The 16,420-nt window shown below is 57.1% G+C and overlaps 4 protein-coding genes across 6 annotated transcripts; 1 reads left to right on the top strand and 3 right to left on the bottom strand.

The window, feature by feature from the left end:
* Window positions 1–902: 902 nt before the first annotated feature.
* Window positions 903–3,254, top strand: RNF5 (ring finger protein 5; the record flags this gene model as incomplete). Its single annotated transcript, XM_082848084.1, has 6 exons — window positions 903–1,042; window positions 1,995–2,013; window positions 2,110–2,222; window positions 2,330–2,384; window positions 2,461–2,578; window positions 2,684–3,254. 6 exons carry the CDS (start codon window positions 903–905, stop codon window positions 2,779–2,781), a joined length of 543 nt encoding a protein of 180 aa, XP_082704210.1. The 3' UTR covers window positions 2,782–3,254.
* Window positions 3,255–3,425: 171 nt separating this feature from the next.
* Window positions 3,426–6,652, bottom strand: AGER (advanced glycosylation end-product specific receptor; the record flags this gene model as incomplete). Of its 3 annotated transcripts, none has more annotated exons than XM_082847938.1 (11): window positions 3,426–3,690; window positions 3,813–3,939; window positions 4,056–4,082; window positions 4,358–4,499; window positions 4,912–5,043; window positions 5,187–5,368; window positions 5,464–5,551; window positions 5,661–5,725; window positions 5,902–6,094; window positions 6,236–6,342; window positions 6,529–6,652. In XM_082847938.1, 11 exons carry the CDS (start codon window positions 6,578–6,580, stop codon window positions 3,591–3,593), a joined length of 1,215 nt encoding a protein of 404 aa, XP_082704064.1. In that variant the 3' UTR covers window positions 3,426–3,590. The 3 variants fall into 3 exon arrangements, with proteins under 3 accessions (XP_082704064.1, XP_082704063.1, XP_082704062.1); XM_082847937.1 differs by having other exon boundaries at window positions 6,236–6,396; window positions 6,529–6,635; XM_082847936.1 differs by having other exon boundaries at window positions 6,236–6,580.
* Window positions 6,653–7,170: 518 nt separating this feature from the next.
* On the bottom strand, window positions 7,171–12,368 carry PBX2 (PBX homeobox 2). The gene is made up of 9 exons (XM_082848846.1): window positions 12,128–12,368; window positions 11,049–11,122; window positions 10,562–10,809; window positions 10,273–10,463; window positions 9,913–10,048; window positions 9,640–9,793; window positions 9,169–9,257; window positions 8,960–9,046; window positions 7,171–8,837 (listed from the first exon to the last, which is right to left on the bottom strand). The coding sequence occupies exons 1-9, from the start codon at window positions 12,346–12,348 to the stop codon at window positions 8,745–8,747; spliced, it is 1,293 nt and encodes a 430-aa protein (XP_082704972.1). The 5' UTR covers window positions 12,349–12,368; the 3' UTR covers window positions 7,171–8,744.
* Window positions 12,369–13,332: 964 nt separating this feature from the next.
* On the bottom strand, window positions 13,333–15,463 carry GPSM3 (G protein signaling modulator 3). The gene is made up of 4 exons (XM_082847732.1): window positions 15,072–15,463; window positions 14,757–14,865; window positions 14,349–14,548; window positions 13,333–14,100 (listed from the first exon to the last, which is right to left on the bottom strand). The coding sequence occupies exons 1-4, from the start codon at window positions 15,111–15,113 to the stop codon at window positions 13,963–13,965; spliced, it is 489 nt and encodes a 162-aa protein (XP_082703858.1). The 5' UTR covers window positions 15,114–15,463; the 3' UTR covers window positions 13,333–13,962.
* Between the last annotated feature and the right edge of the window lie 957 nt (window positions 15,464–16,420).

Below are 16,420 nucleotides of genomic sequence, written 5' to 3'. Positions count from 1 at the left end.
CGCACCATCCAAACGTCGGGCTAATCCCAGTTCTGCTCCCTTCTTCACTAAGAGGGAGGGGCGGACCCAAGTTCTGCTCTTTACGTCACCGAAGGAAGCCGGAGCCATTTTGAACCCTGCGACCCTAGCATTTGTCCTCTTTTCCGAGCTCTTCGCCGTCTTTTCCGACCTCGGCCAATCAGGGGCGAAAAAAACGGCCCAATCAGTCGAGAGAGACCGCAGTCGGAGGACCCGGATGAGGCCAAGACAAGGCTTTTGAACCCCAAATCCCGCCAATTGTAGAGCAGTCACCATGGCGACAATATAGCGGTGAAGGGGTGGGACCAGAGAAAGCTCAACTCTCATAGGATTGGCCCACCCCCTTCCCTCCTACTGCGCACGCGCGCTTTACCTGGCCTCCATTTTCCGTCGAGTTCTAGCCAATTAGTTGCTTTGGAGCTATACGCTCCAAAGGCCAAAGGAATCCGGACGTTCTCTGAAAGAGGAAGTAAAAGAAAGACAGGGGCTTGTAGTGGGCGAGGTCTAAGTAGCCTTGAGCCAATTGCTTCTGGCCTTTGGTTATGACTGGCAACTACTCAGACGAATAAAGCCCTCCCTGGCCGGGGCGACAGGACGTATGGAATATTTACCAATCCCATGGCATTGCAAACTGACCGTGACTGTTTTAGCCAATAGTCATTGTGCAAGGGCGGGACCGCGTAAACTTCTTTCCTCCCCCGCCCTTTGGACCAGTCCTTTCTTTCGATTCTGTATGATTGGCAGGCCCTGAGACCAATAGTGATTAGAAAACCTTGAAGCCTGCCGAAAGATCGTGGGCAGGAGGCGGTTTCTCGTTTGTTGCGGCGTCTGTATGTGTGTTTCGGGGGATTAAGGGGCACGCGGGGGGCAAAACAGTACCGGCCATGGCAGCAGCGGAGGAGGAGGACGGGGGCCCCGAAGGGCCAAACCGCGAGCGGGGCGGGGCGGGCGCGACCTTCGAATGTAATATATGTCTGGAGACTGCTCGGGAAGCTGTGGTCAGTGTGTGTGGCCACCTGTACTGGTGAGAATCTGAGAGGGGTGCGAAAAGGAGTGGGGCTCAGATTTATACTGGGGAGGCTGGGGCCGGGGGGGACCATACAGTCATACAAATAATCGGAGGGCACATTCTCATAGGTGAGGCTTGAGGGGGGTTCTTACGTGTTTTGGGGTATGTGTGGGCGAGAGGGTCACGTCTGTACAGAGGAGAACTGTGGAAAGGAAAGTCATAGCAACTAGGAGCCAACCTAGTTGTGTTAAGAGGTGCGTTAAGAGGAAGTGGGGCGCAGGGGGTGGGCACTGCACATCTGTGCAGGCGAGGCGCGAGCCACCTTACCCCAGGGAAGGGAGGGGTCTTAGCTGTACAGGTGGGATCGGATTAGACTCAAAGGTTAGGGGAGGCACGCATCAGTTGAGTAGGGGGACATCTAGGGAAGGTGGGATCACATGCAGGTGAGATATGGCAAGGGGTGGTATGGGAAACTTGGGGACAAGGGCACTGTGGAGGGGCAGCCCCTAAAGGTTAAGGAGTTGTGGAAACAGGGACTTTGTTGGGCATAGGAGAGAGGAAAAGGAGTAGCGGGAGAAGGTGCTGGTAAAGGGGGTTTGGTCTGGGAGTGATGGGGGCAAGGGTAGGGCTGGGGCTGAAAGAGGAGACCTGGAAATGGGTGGTTGAACAGGACTGGAAATTAAGTCGAAAAGCAGAGAAGGAAGGGGTGAGGATTTGTGTGTGTGTGTGTGTTTGCTGGGGGAGAGAAGAGAGGAGAGGGTTGAGCATGTTGAGGATGGATGTAGCTTTAGGTGTTGGAAGATCAGAGAAGCAGCAAGGCTAAGTTGGCTAGTATGGTAGGGGTTGTGGAAAATATGAAAAGAAACAGCAGGTAACACCTGGTAAGAGGGGGAAAGATGGGACCTTAAGGTGGGGTCTGTGTCTCTCTTTTGTGTAACTGGTTTGACCTTTCTCGTTCCCCTTCCAGTTGGCCCTGTCTCCATCAGGTGCGTACGCAGAGGAGATGAAGAGGGAGATGGGGAGGTCTGAGGAGCTGGAAGACCCTTCTGTGTACTGGAAACCACTACATTTTTTTCCCCCAGTGGCTGGAGGCACGGCCAGAGCGGCAAGAGTGCCCAGTGTGTAAAGCTGGGATCAGCAGAGAAAAGGTTGTCCCCCTTTACGGGCGAGGGAGCCAGAAGCCCCGGGATCCCAGGTGAGAGAGGGGAGGTGATGCTGAGGGAAGGTGGAAGGTTCTGCTTGGGGAGTGGGGTGTGGAAGAGGAGGGACTACTTCCTGCTGATAGGCCCTCTCCTTCCTCAGATTGAAAACCCCACCCCGCCCCCAGGGCCAGCGACCCGCTCCAGAGAGCAGAGGGGTGAGTCTTGTCTGATTGTATTCCTTCCTTGCCAGAGACTTGCCCCGTTCCCCACTGACTTTCTTCGTCTCCCTAGGGATTCCAGCCGTTTGGCGATACTGGGGGCTTTCACTTCTCATTTGGTGTTGGCGCTTTTCCCTTTGGCTTTTTCACCACCGTCTTCAATACCCACGAGCCATTCCGTCGGGGTACAGGTAAGAGCCTTCCCTCAGCTCCTACCAGCGAGCCCCCTGAATCTCCTCAGCCCCGCTTCCAGCCTAGAGTGGATGTTTCTTCCACAGCTTTCCTCTCTTCCACAGGTGTGGATCTAGGACAGGGTCACCCGGCCTCCAGCTGGCAGGACTCCCTCTTCCTGTTTCTCGCCGTCTTCTTCTTTTTCTGGCTGCTCAGTATTTGAGCTGTGTCTCCTTCCTGCCCACCTCCAGCCAGAGGAAAATCAGTATTGGGGGTCCCTGCTGACCCTTCCTTACTCCCGGACCCTCCCCTGTAAGCCCTCCATTTTTGTTGGCTAAGGGCAACCCTGGCCACTTTCCAGGAGGGTGTGGGGAGGAGTGACACCTGTGCATGGAATGGGAGAACCTTTGCTCTGAACTGCTCGCTCAGTCGCATCGTAACTCCCAGCTCTGGGAGAGGAGGACGGACTGAAGACAAGGTCTGTCTCCCCTCTCTCCTGATCCTTTGCTTTCCCCCCCATTTCTTGATTTGATGTTGAAAGGTGGGCAAGGCTCCCTCTGACTCTCCCCCATATTCCCCTTGTTGATTTAATTTAATTTTTCTCTCCCCGGTGTCTAATGTGGGTCCTGACTCGTAAGTGCTTCCTTCCCCTCACTACCTCCTTTATTACAAATTCAATAAACAAGTTGAGATGTATTCACGGGAACTCTGCCCACCTTTGTCCATCCCTCCTTCCTTCCAAGACAGGAGCATTTCTCTCCAACTTCAGTAGATGTCGGTGTGGTGTGGTGAAGCGTGGGGGTGAGACCCTCTCCTTCAGGGCTCTCAAGGGTGCAGGGGGTGAGGGCATCACACATACACAAGAGCAAATGTGTCAGGTGTTTACTCATCACTGTTTGTGAGAGGCTCTGGTTGTGGAAGAAAGTTTGGGGAGGTGGGGTAGAGATTATACAGGGGAGAACTGGTCTGGGGCCAGAAAAGAGGGTGGGGAAAAAAAAGGGAGCTGATGGATGGGGTCTGGCTGTGGGCTTCTCAAGGCCCTCCTGCACTGCTTTCTGCTGCCTCAGGCCCCTCGGGCTGATTCAGCTCCGTGCGCTCCTCCTCTTCCTCCTCCTGGTTTTCTGGGACCTTCCTGGGGAGGAGGATTGGGGAGAATTCTGCACATGGTTCCCAGCACTCCGTCATTTCTCTCCCCACACCCCTCCTTGCTGCCTGGAAGCCCTTAGTTGGAGGTGTCTGGCTTCCTCCACTCACCTCTCCTCTCCTCTGCGTTGCCGCCTTTGCCACATGATGACCCCAATGAGCAGGGCGGCTGTCCCCAGGCCTCCCAGGATCCCCAGGGCCAGGGCTAGAGTTCCCAGCTCCGGCCCTTCCACAGAGCCTGTAGGGAGACGGGGAGAACTGAGGGCACAGCCCTCACAGTTCCTTTCTTGTTGCCCATCCCCTCAGTCATGCTGAGGTCTGTCTGCTTCTCTCTGACTTTATCCAACCCCTCACCTGCGGTTGGCCCCTCCTCGCCTGTTTCTGGAAAACAAAGTCAGAAGGGAAGGCTTCAGTTTGGGAGAAGGCTAGTGGGAGCCCCGGCGGAGCCTTTCCCTTTCTTCAGTTTAGAGGGGAGAGGGGACAGGCTGGGCTCTTCTCTTGGGTTGTGTGGGGCAGAGAAGGCCTGGGTGTGGCTGCACTGAGGGAAGCATGGGGTGGCTCTCGGGGACAGTGTTAGCATAGGGTAGGGAATTGGAACCTGCACTGTCCCTCAGCCGCCCCCAGGGTCCCTGGGATTTGGAGAGAGGTCTCCTCACCGATGATGCTGACGCTGACAGCATGGCTCTCCTGGGGCCCATGGCTGGGATGGGTGGCCACACAACTGTAGGTTCCCTGGTCCTCAGGCCCTACCTCAGGGAGGAGCAGCACGGAGCTGGTGGGAAGGGGCAGGGGCATGCCCTGGTGGGGAAAAGGGGACAGGAGACTTTTTTTTTTTTTTTTTTTTTGCGGTACGCGGGCCTCTCACCGCTGCGGCCTCTCCTGTTGCGGAGCACAGGCTCCGGACGCGCAGGCTCAGCGGCCATGGCTCATGGGCCCAGCCGCTCCGCGGCACGTGGGATCTTCCCGGACCGGGGCACGAACCCGTGTCCCCTGCATCGGCAGGCGGACTCTCAACCACTGCGCCACCAGGGAAGCCCCGACAGGAGACTCTTAAAACCCCTGCCAACACATCCCATACTGCTGTCTTTGCCTCCACATTATCAGACACCCTTGTACCTCCTCGCCTGCCTCGCTCTCCATGAAGCCCCTGCCCTCCTAGTTGCCAATGACGTATCTCGCTACCTGCCAGCCCCCTCTCCAGGTCACTCACATCCTTGATCCAGTGGATTTGAGGAGGGGGCTGGGCAGGGGCTTCACAGGTCAAGGTCACGGTACCACCAGGAGCTACTGCTCCACCTTCTGGCTCCACCACCAACAGGACTTCCTCCAGTGGCACAGGCTCTGGGGGTGGGGAGGGACATGAGGTTGAGAGTTACACCTGTCTGTGGTCCCAGTGGCCATGGGCTTAACCCTCTCCTTCCTGAGGGTCATACCTTCCGACAGGTGCTCACCCAAGTTGGGGCCCTCCCCAGTTCTGTGCTCATCCCAGACCCTGAGCTGGATGGGGGCCGTGTGCAGGGCTCGGCGCCGGGGAAGGCCAGGGCTGAAGCTACAGGAGAAGGTGGGGTGGGGAGCTCCTCCCCGGGCTGGGGTCACCATCAGCTCCGAACGGAGTGTGAAAAGCCCTGTCTCAGGGTGTCTCTTGGTCTCTTCCTTCACAGACACTCCTATGGTGAGGGGAGGACAAGGCAAGACATTCCAGGGTGGGTATGGGAGAGCGATCAGAAAGAAGGCAGCTAGGAGGGGAGACGCTGGGACTCACCTTTGCCATCAGGTATCAGGGTTTTCCCATCCAAGTGCCAGCTAAGAGTCCCTTCAGGGTAGCCCCCCTTGGACACACATGTTCCCACCTGGGGAAAAAGTGACCTCATCGTCTTTGAAAATAAGAGAATGCACACACACAGCTACACTCCCCTCCCATTCTCAGGACCCCTTTCCACATCTCGCCTTTTCTTCTACCTTATCGGGGACACCAGCCATGAGTTCAGAGGCAGGATCAACAATTTCTGGCTTCCCAGGAATCTCTGAAGGAGGGAAAATTCCAATCAGAGGCTGCAGCTTTGAAGATACACCCCAGCTGTGGGAATGGGGGCAGCTGAAGTCAAGTTCTCACATGCCAGGGCCCGGGAGTCAAGGGCTGGGGTAGAAGGCTTTTCCTTAGATGAGAGGTGGGCTGTGAACAAGGCCCTGGAACCCTTACGATAGACTCGGACTCGGTAGTTGGACTTGGTCTCCTTTCCATTCCGGCTCATTGCCCGGCACCGGAAACTCCCCTCATCCTGGATCCCAACAGCCGGCAGGAGGAGGGAGCCGTTGGGGAGGACACGAGCCACGCTATCCCAGGGGCCTCCCTGGGGAGATAGGACCTTCCAAGCTTCTGTCCGGCCTGTGTTCTGGGGACAGAGGAGAGGGGCCTCAACAGTGCAAGCCGTTTGGGAAAGGGCTCATGAGGTAGGGAGGTAGGGAGGTGGGGAGGAGGAGATGCGAATCGTCATTGGTCTCTCCGGAAGTGGGGAGACAGGAGCCCCACTTACCAGTTTCCATTCCAGCTGCTGGGGTGGTTTCTTGGGGGCCCCCTTACAGTTCAGCACCAGTGGCTTCCCGATCCTGGCTGTGATGTTTTGATCCCCTACTACTGCCCCTGGGAGACAGCACCACAATGGAAGGGCAGGAAGGGAGATGGGAGCTAATAAAACTATAACAGGGCGGATGAAGGAGATTGAAAAGCAGTACCCAGGTTCCTGGAAAGCTGTGGGGAGTTTCGGGGACAGGGGCAGAGTGCTTTCTGCGGGGAGGATTGGTGTGGGGGTGGGGGGGCAGGGCTCACCCCACAGACTGAGGACCAGCACCCAGGCTCCAGCTGCTGCCCCTGCTGCCATCCTGCTTCCTTCCCAGGCTCCTGGCTCTGTCTGCCCCTTGCTGCTGCGGCCACCACCCTAGGTGGGGCTTGTACCCTCTCCCCTGCCCCCATCTCCCCCGTCTTGTCCCGTCACAGGGAATGCTAGGAATTCATGTCTCTCTCAGACAAGAGTCCTTCAGGTACTGGGAGAAACAGCTGTCACCCCACCCCTGGGCACTGCCAGCCTCTGGGTACAGCCACATCCATGGGGGTGGGGAGTGCATCTCCTAGGGTCTCTTCATCCCCTCAGGACCCCCAACCTATTGCACCAGACCACCCAGGGCTACTGGACGACTAGGCGAGGTTGCTAGGCAACAGGGTTCAGGTCTGGCTGTTTCCCATGGAGAGGAGGCAGGGGTGAAACCTGGGGCCTGGGTGGTGAGGTCAAGGCGGGGAACTCAGGGGAAAATCCTGTTTGGGGCTTTATGAGAGAAAAAAAGTTCTCATGTTTTTGAAAAGAATTCTCAACTAAACCCAGGGAAAAAAGAAACTTCTTTATTTAAAACTGCGTTTTTTGTTTTTTCTTCTGTGAAACTACAAGTTTACAAGTGAGGAGAGAACTGCCCCAGGCCCATGCCTCCCGCCCCCACCCATCACACTCCCGACCTGCCCCCCAGTCCTGCCTAGATCTTTGACGGGAGGGGTTCCCCACTGACAGTCTTGTGAAATCCTGAGGATATCTGAGGGGTTCAGATAGTAGGGTTCAGGGCCGAGGGTGGGACAGTGGTCATTTTACCTTCCCTCATACCTGGCTTTTTGCAGCCTCCCTCCTCTCTCTCCCCACCCTCTCGATTTTGGACTGAGAAAAAAAAAAAAAGATACCTCGTTTCTGGGGAAACTGAGGGAGATACATACACAAACACCCCAACCCATATTTAACATATTTGGCAATAACCCCCCTCCCCATTCTTCCCCCTCCAATCTGCAAATAGTGGTTTAAAAGAAAGATTTTAGATGTGTCACTCACAGGGGAAGGTGACATTTGCTCAAAATTACCGAGTCTAGCCCTGCCCAAGGGTGGTGGGGAACAGGCTGGCAGAGCAAGCCCTGACTGCTTCCACACCAAATGCAGCAGAAAGCTGCCTGCACGAGCAAAGAACACCTCGGTGGCCCTGGAAGCAAAGGAGAACACCTAAGTGATTTCAGGGGGCAGGCTTGGTGCCCTGCTAAACGTACTTCCTGATGAACAGGAGTGGAGGCAGGCAGGCCTCTTCACCAGTTCTATTTGTTCCCCTTTTTCTTATCATGACCCCTTTGGCTATCACCCCTAATGTGGGAAAGCAAGAAATGAAAAAAAAAAATCAGCATATATATAAAAACATCTACTTCCCCAAACTAAATTAAAAATTAAGAACCACCACCACCACCAAAAATCCCCGAAATAAAAATTAAAAAAAATACAGATGGATCCCAGGGTTAATTTTTCTTTCCTTTAAAAAAAAGTTCAACCCCAAAGCCCAGTCAACAATTCCCTAAAGTAGCAGAAACTCCCTCCGAGGTAGATATCTGAGTCAGACACTCCCGTCCACCGAGCGATTCTATTGGTTTAAGATGAGCTGCGTATGAGGTAATAAAGCCGTCTGGGGGGGCAGGGGGGTGGGGAGGCACAGGGGGCGTGGCCCATGTCCTCTGTCCAGAAGTCATGTCCCCATTTTTGGCATCTCTGGCTGGGCAGGGCTGGCATCTCCACAGATCCCAAAGCAGCTAAGTGGGGTGAGGGAAGGAGAGTGGGGGAGCCGAGAGAGAGAGAGAGAGAGAGAGAGAGAGAGAGAGAGAGAGAGAGAGAGAGAGAGAGAGAGAGAATAGTTGTACGTGCGTGTATGAGAGAGGAGGAGAGGAAAACTCTGAAAAATAGGATTCTGGGTGCGTGTGTTTCTATGTGAGAGAAAAAGGGGGAGAAAAAAATAATGAAAAAGGGAAAAAAGGGGGAGACAGACCCCACTCTCCCCTTAAGAGGCCCCATCTTCCCTGCCATGTAGTCAGCACCCCCAGCACTGAGAGAGTCTGGCCAGGGAGGGGATGACCCCCGTTTGCCCTTCTCTATCTTGTGCTTCTCCTTTGTCTGGGTTTTGTCCTCTGGATGCCTGCGTCCTCTTCAAGAGGTGCCTTGTGAGCCCCAACCCCTGTGGCCCTGAGGGGCGAGATCAGTTGGAAGTGTCAGAATGAACGCTCCCTGGTCCCTCTGTCGGGGATGTCACTGAGGACGGGGTCACAGCCTCCTGCCAGCCACCGTTTGCCTGGAAAAAGAGGCAGACAGTTGGGGTAAGGCTTTAGGAAACCCAGCACAGGGGACAGCGCTGCCAGGGAAAAGGCCCTCCCATCCTGGTGAGAGGTGGAGAGAGGGGCTTCAGGTACTCACCCTCATTTCCCGAGGGCTATACATCTGGCCTCCCCCGAGGTTATCCCCGTAGCCCCCTGGCCCCATCGAGTGTCGGAGTGATTCCACCTGCAGGCAACAAAGGAGGATAGGACACAGTGAGAAGCCTCAAAGGAAAAGAAGTCTCATATCCTAAAGTAGGGAAACTGAGTTTGGGAAAGCCCTACTCAAGGCGAGATGGACCACCTGACCTGGGAGGCAGAGTAGGAATCTCCGTTGAGCCCGGGCATCCCCAGAAACATGTCACCGGATCCTGAGAGATTGAAAGAGCCGCCAGAGCCTTGGGGGAGCAGAGGGGGAATGAGGGAAGAGTGTAACAGAGCCTGTGATGGCAGACGGGAGGCTCATCACAGCTCTGAGTTTTCAAAAAGCCCCCTGAACTAGCTCTCTGGGGGTTGGGCCACCGTACGCAAATTCTCTACCAAACAACACTGCAACACTCAGAAGCAGGCTGTTCCTGAGCCTCCCCTGGCCACTTGCTGGAGGAAAGGCAGAAGCAGCTTCACTAGAGTGGCCTCTGCCCCGATATCCCCACCCCATCTCAGCTTGGTCCCTCTCACCCCAGAAGGCCCCCTCTCTGCTATGATCCTGCCTAGATAGGAAGTTGGAACAAAAGCAGGAAGCGCGCAGCAACAGCCAGCCAGGGTGGCAGCGGGATCCACCTGCGGAGGAAGGGGGCGTCGGGGAGCTGGTGCGGCTGTGGCCTCCCTGGGTGACTGACACAGCGGTCTTGACGGCATAGATGTTTGCCTCCTCTTGGAACTTTCCAATATTTTTCTTATAGCGAATCCGCTTGTTGCCAAACCAGTTGGAGACCTGTGGGGTGTGGGGCAGAAAGGAGGGTCAGGTGGGAACCTGTCCCTCTGTAAACACCTTAGTCAACAGGATTGGAGAGCGCTGTGCCCCCAAAGCCCCTCCCCACGCCTCCCCAGTACCTGAGAGACGGTGATCCCGCACTTCTTGGCGAGCTCCTCCTTTGCCTCCTCACTAGGGTATGGGTTACTCAGGTGGGAGTAGAAATACTCATTCAGGACCTCAGTGGCCTGTTTGCTGAAGTTACGGCGTTTCCGTCTACAGAAGAGAGGGAGAGTGAGTCTACAGGAGAGTCTACAGGAGAGAGGGGGTGGTGAGGAGGATGCTGGTGTCCCGGCAGGGCCACCACGTTGATCAACTCCAGAGAGCACCACTGTCACGGGGTATACGGTGCTGTGTTGCACAACCTGGTGGCCCAGAGGCTTGGAGAAGGACGTGCAGGGGCTGGGGGCTGGGGGCTGGCCTGGGGCCCCGGGCTGCACCTGGCGTCCAGGAAGCGGGAGCGCAGGATCATGACGGCCTCGCAGGTGCTCTGCTTCAGCTGCATCTGGATGGCGCTGAACTTCCGGTGAATGATGCCCACCATGCGCTCCATCTCCTTGGGCGCCACGGGCCGCGTGCGGCTCTGCTCCCTCAGCAGGTTCATGACGTGGGTTGTGAACTCGTTACACGCCTGCAGGGGGGCCCGTGGCCTGGTGAGGAGGAGCCCCTTGGCCTTGGGATTCCCCCTAAGGGCCTCTCCCTCCACCCACTCCAGCTTCCTCTCCTCACCTGCTCATACTTCTCCAGCTCCGAGTGGTAAATGTGGCGGATCTGGGCAAGTTTGCTGCGATAGTCCGAGTGTTCAATGGAGTTGTCAGGGGACACGCCGCCTCCGGAGGCTGCGGCGGCCGCAGCTGCTGCGGCTGAGCCACCCCCTTTCTCAGGCCCGGCCACACCCTCTGCCAGAAGCATGTTGTCCAAGCGCATCAGCTGTGGGTCCACAGGCTCCTCCTCTTGGGAGCTTCGAATGCTGAGGCCTAGCATGCAGGCGGGTGCACTTAGGGACCCAGGGACCCCACACCCAGCTCTCAGCCCTCCTGGTGCCTCCTGGAGACCCAAGCCTCCAGGCCTGGGTTCCCTCCCAGGCGCCCCCTTAGCAATCCTCCTGACCCACACTTTCCTCAGGGCCCCAAGTTGTCACACTCGTAGCCCCAGTTCTATAGTGAACAGGGTTCTGTCCCCAGAGTTGAGGAATCAGAAGGGGTGACCCACGTACCCGTTTTCTCCTTGATTTCACACAGCACGCTAAAGAGAGCAGGCTTCATTCGGTGGCAGTTTAGGGCGTGTTTCCTTGGGAGGAATGGGAGAGAAAAGTTGAGAGGCTACAGAAATGGGGGAGTGGGAAAGACAAGCACAAAGCGACACACCCATGAGGCTAAGAGAGGGGAGCCTGGGAACAAGGGAGGTGGCGCGTAAATCTGTGGTGGGAGAAAGCAGGGCTGGAGGCCGAATGGAGCTGGGAGGTTCTTGGGAAGAGCTCAGCTCCCAGTGTGGAGACATGGGGAAGCTGCTTGGCTTTGGCCGGACAGAGGGAAGGTGCAGCAGGCTGAAGGCACCGTGGCCGGGTGGAGGTTGTGGGAGATGGTCTAGAAGCGTACAGAGGGGATTTGGGGAATGGCTGCAGAAATGAGAGATTGGGTAAATTTCAGCGGAGACGGGAGGCTGGGGAGAAGAGTCAGAGTTTGAGGTGCCAGAGGGGGCTAGGGGTGCTGAGCTAAAGTGGGTAGCTCAGTATAGAGGTGTGTGAAGGGTCCTGGGACCGAGCAGGCTGGGGGCTCTGATGCTCCTAGTGTCAGCTGAGCAGGGGCAAAGGGTGAGTGAGGGCCCTTGGAGGCTGGGCCACGCATGGAGAGAAAGGGTCACAGCCCTGGAAAGGGGTGTGGAGGCCCCTAGGATGAGGGTGGGCTGGAGAGTTAGGGGAGAAGACAGCATAGCTGTTTCTTAGTGTGGGAGCCAGAAGAGGGCTCTGGAGATGGAAAGATGTTCCAGGGGAGTGAGTGAGTGAGTGTGTGTGTGTGTGTGTGTGTGTGTGTGTGTAGGCGGGGGTCAGTGACAGACCGGGGTGGGGTGGGAGTGAGACCATCTAGCGTTCCCCTTTTTGAAGGTTTCAGGGACTGGGGGTGAAGGAAGGTTTGAGAGGGATCACTTATCTTGGGGCTCCCGGGAGTAAGGGGAGGAGAGAAGAGCTGTAGTATCCTGGGGAGGGTCCTGGAGTTGGGGGGCTCCCAGAAGATTCAGAGCTTGTGAATGGGGCTTCTGCTGGGTCTGTGTGGGGACCGGGTTGGGGGCACTCACTTGGCCTGGGCCTCGTCCAGGCTCTGGTCGGTGATGGTCATTATCTGCTGCAGAATGTCCCCGATGTCTTGCTTCCCTCGGCCTCCCGGGACCCCCCCGCTACTCCCACCGGGGTCTCCACCACCGGGAGGTTCGCCAGGGCCCCCAGGCTCCCCACCCACCAATCCAAGGCCCCCCCGGCCCCCGCCTGGAGGGGGCGGCCCCAGCAGCCGCTCGTCCATAGTTGGGGGGGGGCCCTGAGGCCCCCTCCCTGCTCCGCCCCTCCCCCCCGCGCCTGGTTACTTCCCCCCCAAACTCGCTGGGGCCGCTGCTCCCTCCGCCCCAACCCCCGCCCGTCTCCCCCCCTCCCGGCTCTCCCGGGGGTTCACCCCGGCCCTGTAGGGAGACCTGGGGTACCGTCTGGGCCCCCCACGGGAGACCCCGGCCCCCGGCGGCGGAGAAAATGGAGCCGGAGAGGGAGAGAGAGAGAGAGAGAGAGAGAGAGAGAGAGAGAGAGAGAGAGAGAGAGAGAGAGAGAGAGAGAGAGGGAGAGAGAGAGAGAGGGAGAGAGAGAGGGAGAGAGAGAGAGAGGGAGAGAGAGAGAGAGAGAGAGACAGAGAGAGGAGGCCCAAGCGGGGGTGTGTGTGAGAGAGAGGGAGGAGGGAGGAGAGAAGAGGGGGGGAGCGAGGGAGGGAGGCTGGGGGAGGGGAGCCGGAGAGGAAGAGGAGGGGAGAAGAGAGGAGGAACAGGGAGGAGCTGGGGGCGGAGAGAGACACACAGAAACGTAGGAACGGAGACGAGTGGAGGAGGGGAGAGGGGACGAGGGGAGGAGACTAGCCCGTGGGGAAAATAAGGGAAGGTCCCAGGGGCTGGACTTCTGTGGCCTTGAAGAGGGGGCGTGTTGGAGGCTGGGGGGCCTTGCACCTGGGTTCTGAATCCGGGATCTAACTGATGAGGACTCTGGCCGCTGGAATGCCTGGGTTCACAGACAGCTTAGTTCATATTTCGTATCCTAATGACTCCCCTCCCTGTTCTACTTAATTAAAACCAGGAGAGGGGGGCTGGGGGGATAATTAGGGAGGTCTCCAGCCGCTGCTTAATGAGCCAGTAATTAACCAGCCAGGGAGGGAAGCTGGCCTCTGGCCAGACTGGGGAGAGTGGTGGCCTCCGGCCTCACCCTCCTACCCTCCACGCCGCCACCCGAAACACCAGTCTTCAGTCCAGAGGGGAATTACATTTATTCATATAACCAAACATCAGACAGCTCAGAACAGCAGTGGGAAGGGAGGGTGGGCAGGGCTAAATGTCCATTCACAGCCTGTAGGCCCCTCAGTCCAGGGGCTGGGTGTGCCGGTGATGGAGGTGGGAGAACAGTCTTTATGTCTTTGCTGTGCCCTCTCTTCCTTTCTTCTTACTGAGAAGGAGGGTGGAACTGTCTCTCAGGTGAAAACCTTGGGAGATTTGCCTTTCCTCTGGGAAATGAGCACCTCAGATCCTGCCTGGTGGCTTGACTACGGGGGGTGTCCCCACAGTTCAGGACCAAGACTCCCAGCCACTCCCTGAGATAAGAGGAGAGGGTGAGGTGTCCCACTGTGGCTGGGATCCTCTCATGGCCTCAAGCTCCTACATACTTGGTCATGGAGGGAGTTCAATGTCCATCCTACCTTGACTATTCCCAGGGTTTGAGGATTTCACCCGCTCCAGTTCCCAGGAAAGGTGGATGAGGGCGATGAATACTGAGATTTCTGCTGGGTCTTCCAGTCTCTGGTGCCCCTGCCTGGCAGGGTTGAGGGCATGCAGTGGGCTGCCCAGCTTTTGAGCCGCAGGAGTGCAGAGGGGCTGGTGGGGCTCAAGTCTCAGCAGGTGTGTGTGGGGGGCTGGGACCTTTGCTCCTCCATTCGACCCCCACCCTGAACTCTCAGCAGCAACTCCAGGAGCTCCTGTCCCCCTGGGGGTAAGGGAGGCTCTGACCGCTGGGCTTCCATCCGCTGGCTCTGGAGGAGTGGAGGGAGGGGAGGTTGTTGGTGAGGTTCTAAGAGGAGCAGGGCTTGAAAGGAGCCAGAGCTGGTGTGAGGGGCTGGTGTGAGGACACCTGTGATGGGGGTAGGGGGAGTAGGACCTGGCGGGGCAGGGGGGCAGATGCCTGAGGAGAAGGAGGGGTAGGACCCCCAAAGAGTACAAGGGCCAAGAGACCAAGAAGCCTGGGTCTTGCCTCCTGGTGGAGAGGGGATGGGTGTCTCACCTGGTGACTGAGGATGGTGCTGTAGAGCTGTTCTCTGTCCTCAAGAGGCCGGGGCGGGGCTTGGCCTAGGCTTGGACGGTTCTGGGGGGGATGGAAGGTGGCCCTCTGCTCTTCTAGGCGGCGGGACTGGGCCTCAGCCACCAGGTCCAGAAGGAGCTCAGTCTGCAGGGAGAGCAGGGAGGACGAGCGGGGCCCCAGGGCTGGGGAGAGGAGGGGGAGGGCTCAGACACCCAGAGAATTGGCAGACAGCAGTGGTGGGTGTGTGTGTATGGGGGGTCAGAGCTAAGGGGGTATGATGGGGAGTCCGGAGGAGTGGGGAGAGAGCCCATGATGGATTGGGCCTTGGTCATGGGATCAGGAAGGATGTGGGCACCAGAGTCAGGGAGCTCCTTGGGTGGGTGGGGGTACCTGTGTGGCGGGACCCTGGAGGAGGAGGGGACGGAGGAGCAGATCGCCAAGGCCGATTGCTGGTGTTCACAGTGGGCCAGCCATGCTCATCCTGATGGGGGCCCTGATGCTGAGAGACATCCGTTCCAGTCAAGTGGGGGTGGGGTGGGCAGAGGGCTAGGCCAGCAGCCCATTTCCTCTCTCTGCGTCTCTGTTCCTGCCTCTGTGCCCAAGCCTGTCCAAGTCCCTTGAGTCCACCATTACTCAGTCTCTGCCTCAGGTCCTCTCACCTCCCTCTCTCCCAATGCCAGCCTCCCCAACCCGGTGCCAGCTCACCTGCTCGCCATCCTCTTCTTCCTGGGGTCTCTCAGCCTCCATCCCCTGGAGGGGAGAAACCGATAGGGGAGGGGTAGCTGGGATTTGGGAGGAGGGCCGGAACCCTGAGTTCCTGAGGGGAGTAGGGGCTGAAAGGGGTGGGGGTGAGCCGGGGGCTGGATGCCTGGGTACTGAGCAGGAAGCTGGGTTCCTGGTCAGCACCCCCCCGGGCCCCGCCCATCCCTGTCAACTTCCTCCAGTTCTCTTTTCCCACCCAAAGGCTTGTTTGACCTCTCTCGCCCCGGGGGAGCACAGAGACTGGAAAAACTCCTCCAGCTGCAGTAGGGATGGGGGTTCAGAGGGGGAAGGACTTTTGGCTTTCTCATCTCCAGAGCCTCAGGAACCCCCTAACCTCCTGCTCTGTTCCCTCCACCCCCCTCCTCCCCTTCAGTTCTGTCAACACAGGAACTAGCTACAGAGGAAGTGGTTTCACTCCTCAGAATCCCCCCACCCCCCCCACTCCTTACCCCAGGTACCTTCCCTAAGAAGGACCTGCCCCCTGCTTCCCAGCTTCCCTCAGACTTATTGGGTCGGGGAGGGGCATGTTTCCAGTGGGAAGCAGAGGACTCAGATCCAAGGATGTCAGGCCCTCAAACATACATATACCCCTAGCACTGTCTAACAAATATGTGTTAAATAGTTATCATTGCCCTATACGTGCTTAGAGTCTACTTAGGGCACAAAATATGCACCAAACCTAAGAGATGCAGGGGAAGCTTTCCTTTCGTCATGAAACGGAAAAGGGAGAGGGGACCACAGCCTGCCCTGGTCTTTGATCAATGCTGGTCAGGCTGGCTGGCACCAGGGTGGGAACAGGACATAGACATTTGTGACCTCTAAATGGCAGCCTGTCATGTTAGCTGAGTGACTGAGCATGAAATACGATGAAGAGGTCAGGTTCTGCCACTTAGTGCTTTGCAATCTTGGGCAAATACAATCTCTGTGCCTCAGTTTCTGAAGGAGTAAAATGGAGGTTTTTTTTAATAGCGTTGATATGAGGATCAAATGTGATAAAGCATTTGGCACATAGTGAATGCTCATAAATGGTAGTTATTATTCGTTTTCAATATGCTTCATGTCTCCGTGTCTCAGGTCTATCGCCATGAAAGAGGTATAACCATATGGCTGAATGGTGGTTAAAGTTTGAGGTGCTCTCTCCATCTCCCTCCACGTGAGGGCTCAGGAATCTCCCAAGTGGCTATAAAAGAATGCCCTTGGAAGAGGGACAAAGGGTATGCATGGTTTAGTGTGTGTGTGTGGTTTCTCATCGGGCTACTAGAGACTCTTGCCTTTAGATGATACCCTAAATT

This window comes from Leucopleurus acutus, assembly GCF_964270905.1.
Source record: "Leucopleurus acutus genome assembly, chromosome: 10".
NCBI lineage: Eukaryota > Metazoa > Chordata > Mammalia > Artiodactyla > Delphinidae > Leucopleurus > Leucopleurus acutus.
This window is presented reverse-complemented; position numbering and strand designations above follow the sequence as displayed.

What these genes read in the sequence shown, in the direction of transcription:
- GPSM3 (XM_082847732.1), bottom strand. Translation starts at nt 15,113, where the DNA reads ATGGAGGCTGAGAGACCCCAGGAAGAAGAGGATGGCGAGCAG. An exon ending in TCCAGGGTCCCGCCACACAG is followed by an intron (nt 14,549 to 14,756) that starts GTACCCCCACCC and finishes TCCTCTCCCCAG; the next exon opens with CCCTGGGGCCCCGCTCGTCC. An exon ending in GCACCATCCTCAGTCACCAG is followed by an intron (nt 14,101 to 14,348) that starts GTGAGACACCCA and finishes CCACTCCTCCAG; the next exon opens with AGCCAGCGGATGGAAGCCCA.
- PBX2 (XM_082848846.1), bottom strand. Translation starts at nt 12,348, where the DNA reads ATGGACGAGCGGCTGCTGGGGCCGCCCCCTCCAGGCGGGGGCCGGGGG. An exon ending in AGCTGGAGAAGTATGAGCAG is followed by an intron (nt 10,464 to 10,561) that starts GTGAGGAGAGGA and finishes GCCCCCCTGCAG; the next exon opens with GCGTGTAACGAGTTCACAAC. An exon ending in TCCCGCTTCCTGGACGCCAG is followed by an intron (nt 10,049 to 10,272) that starts GTGCAGCCCGGG and finishes TCTCTTCTGTAG; the next exon opens with ACGGAAACGCCGTAACTTCA.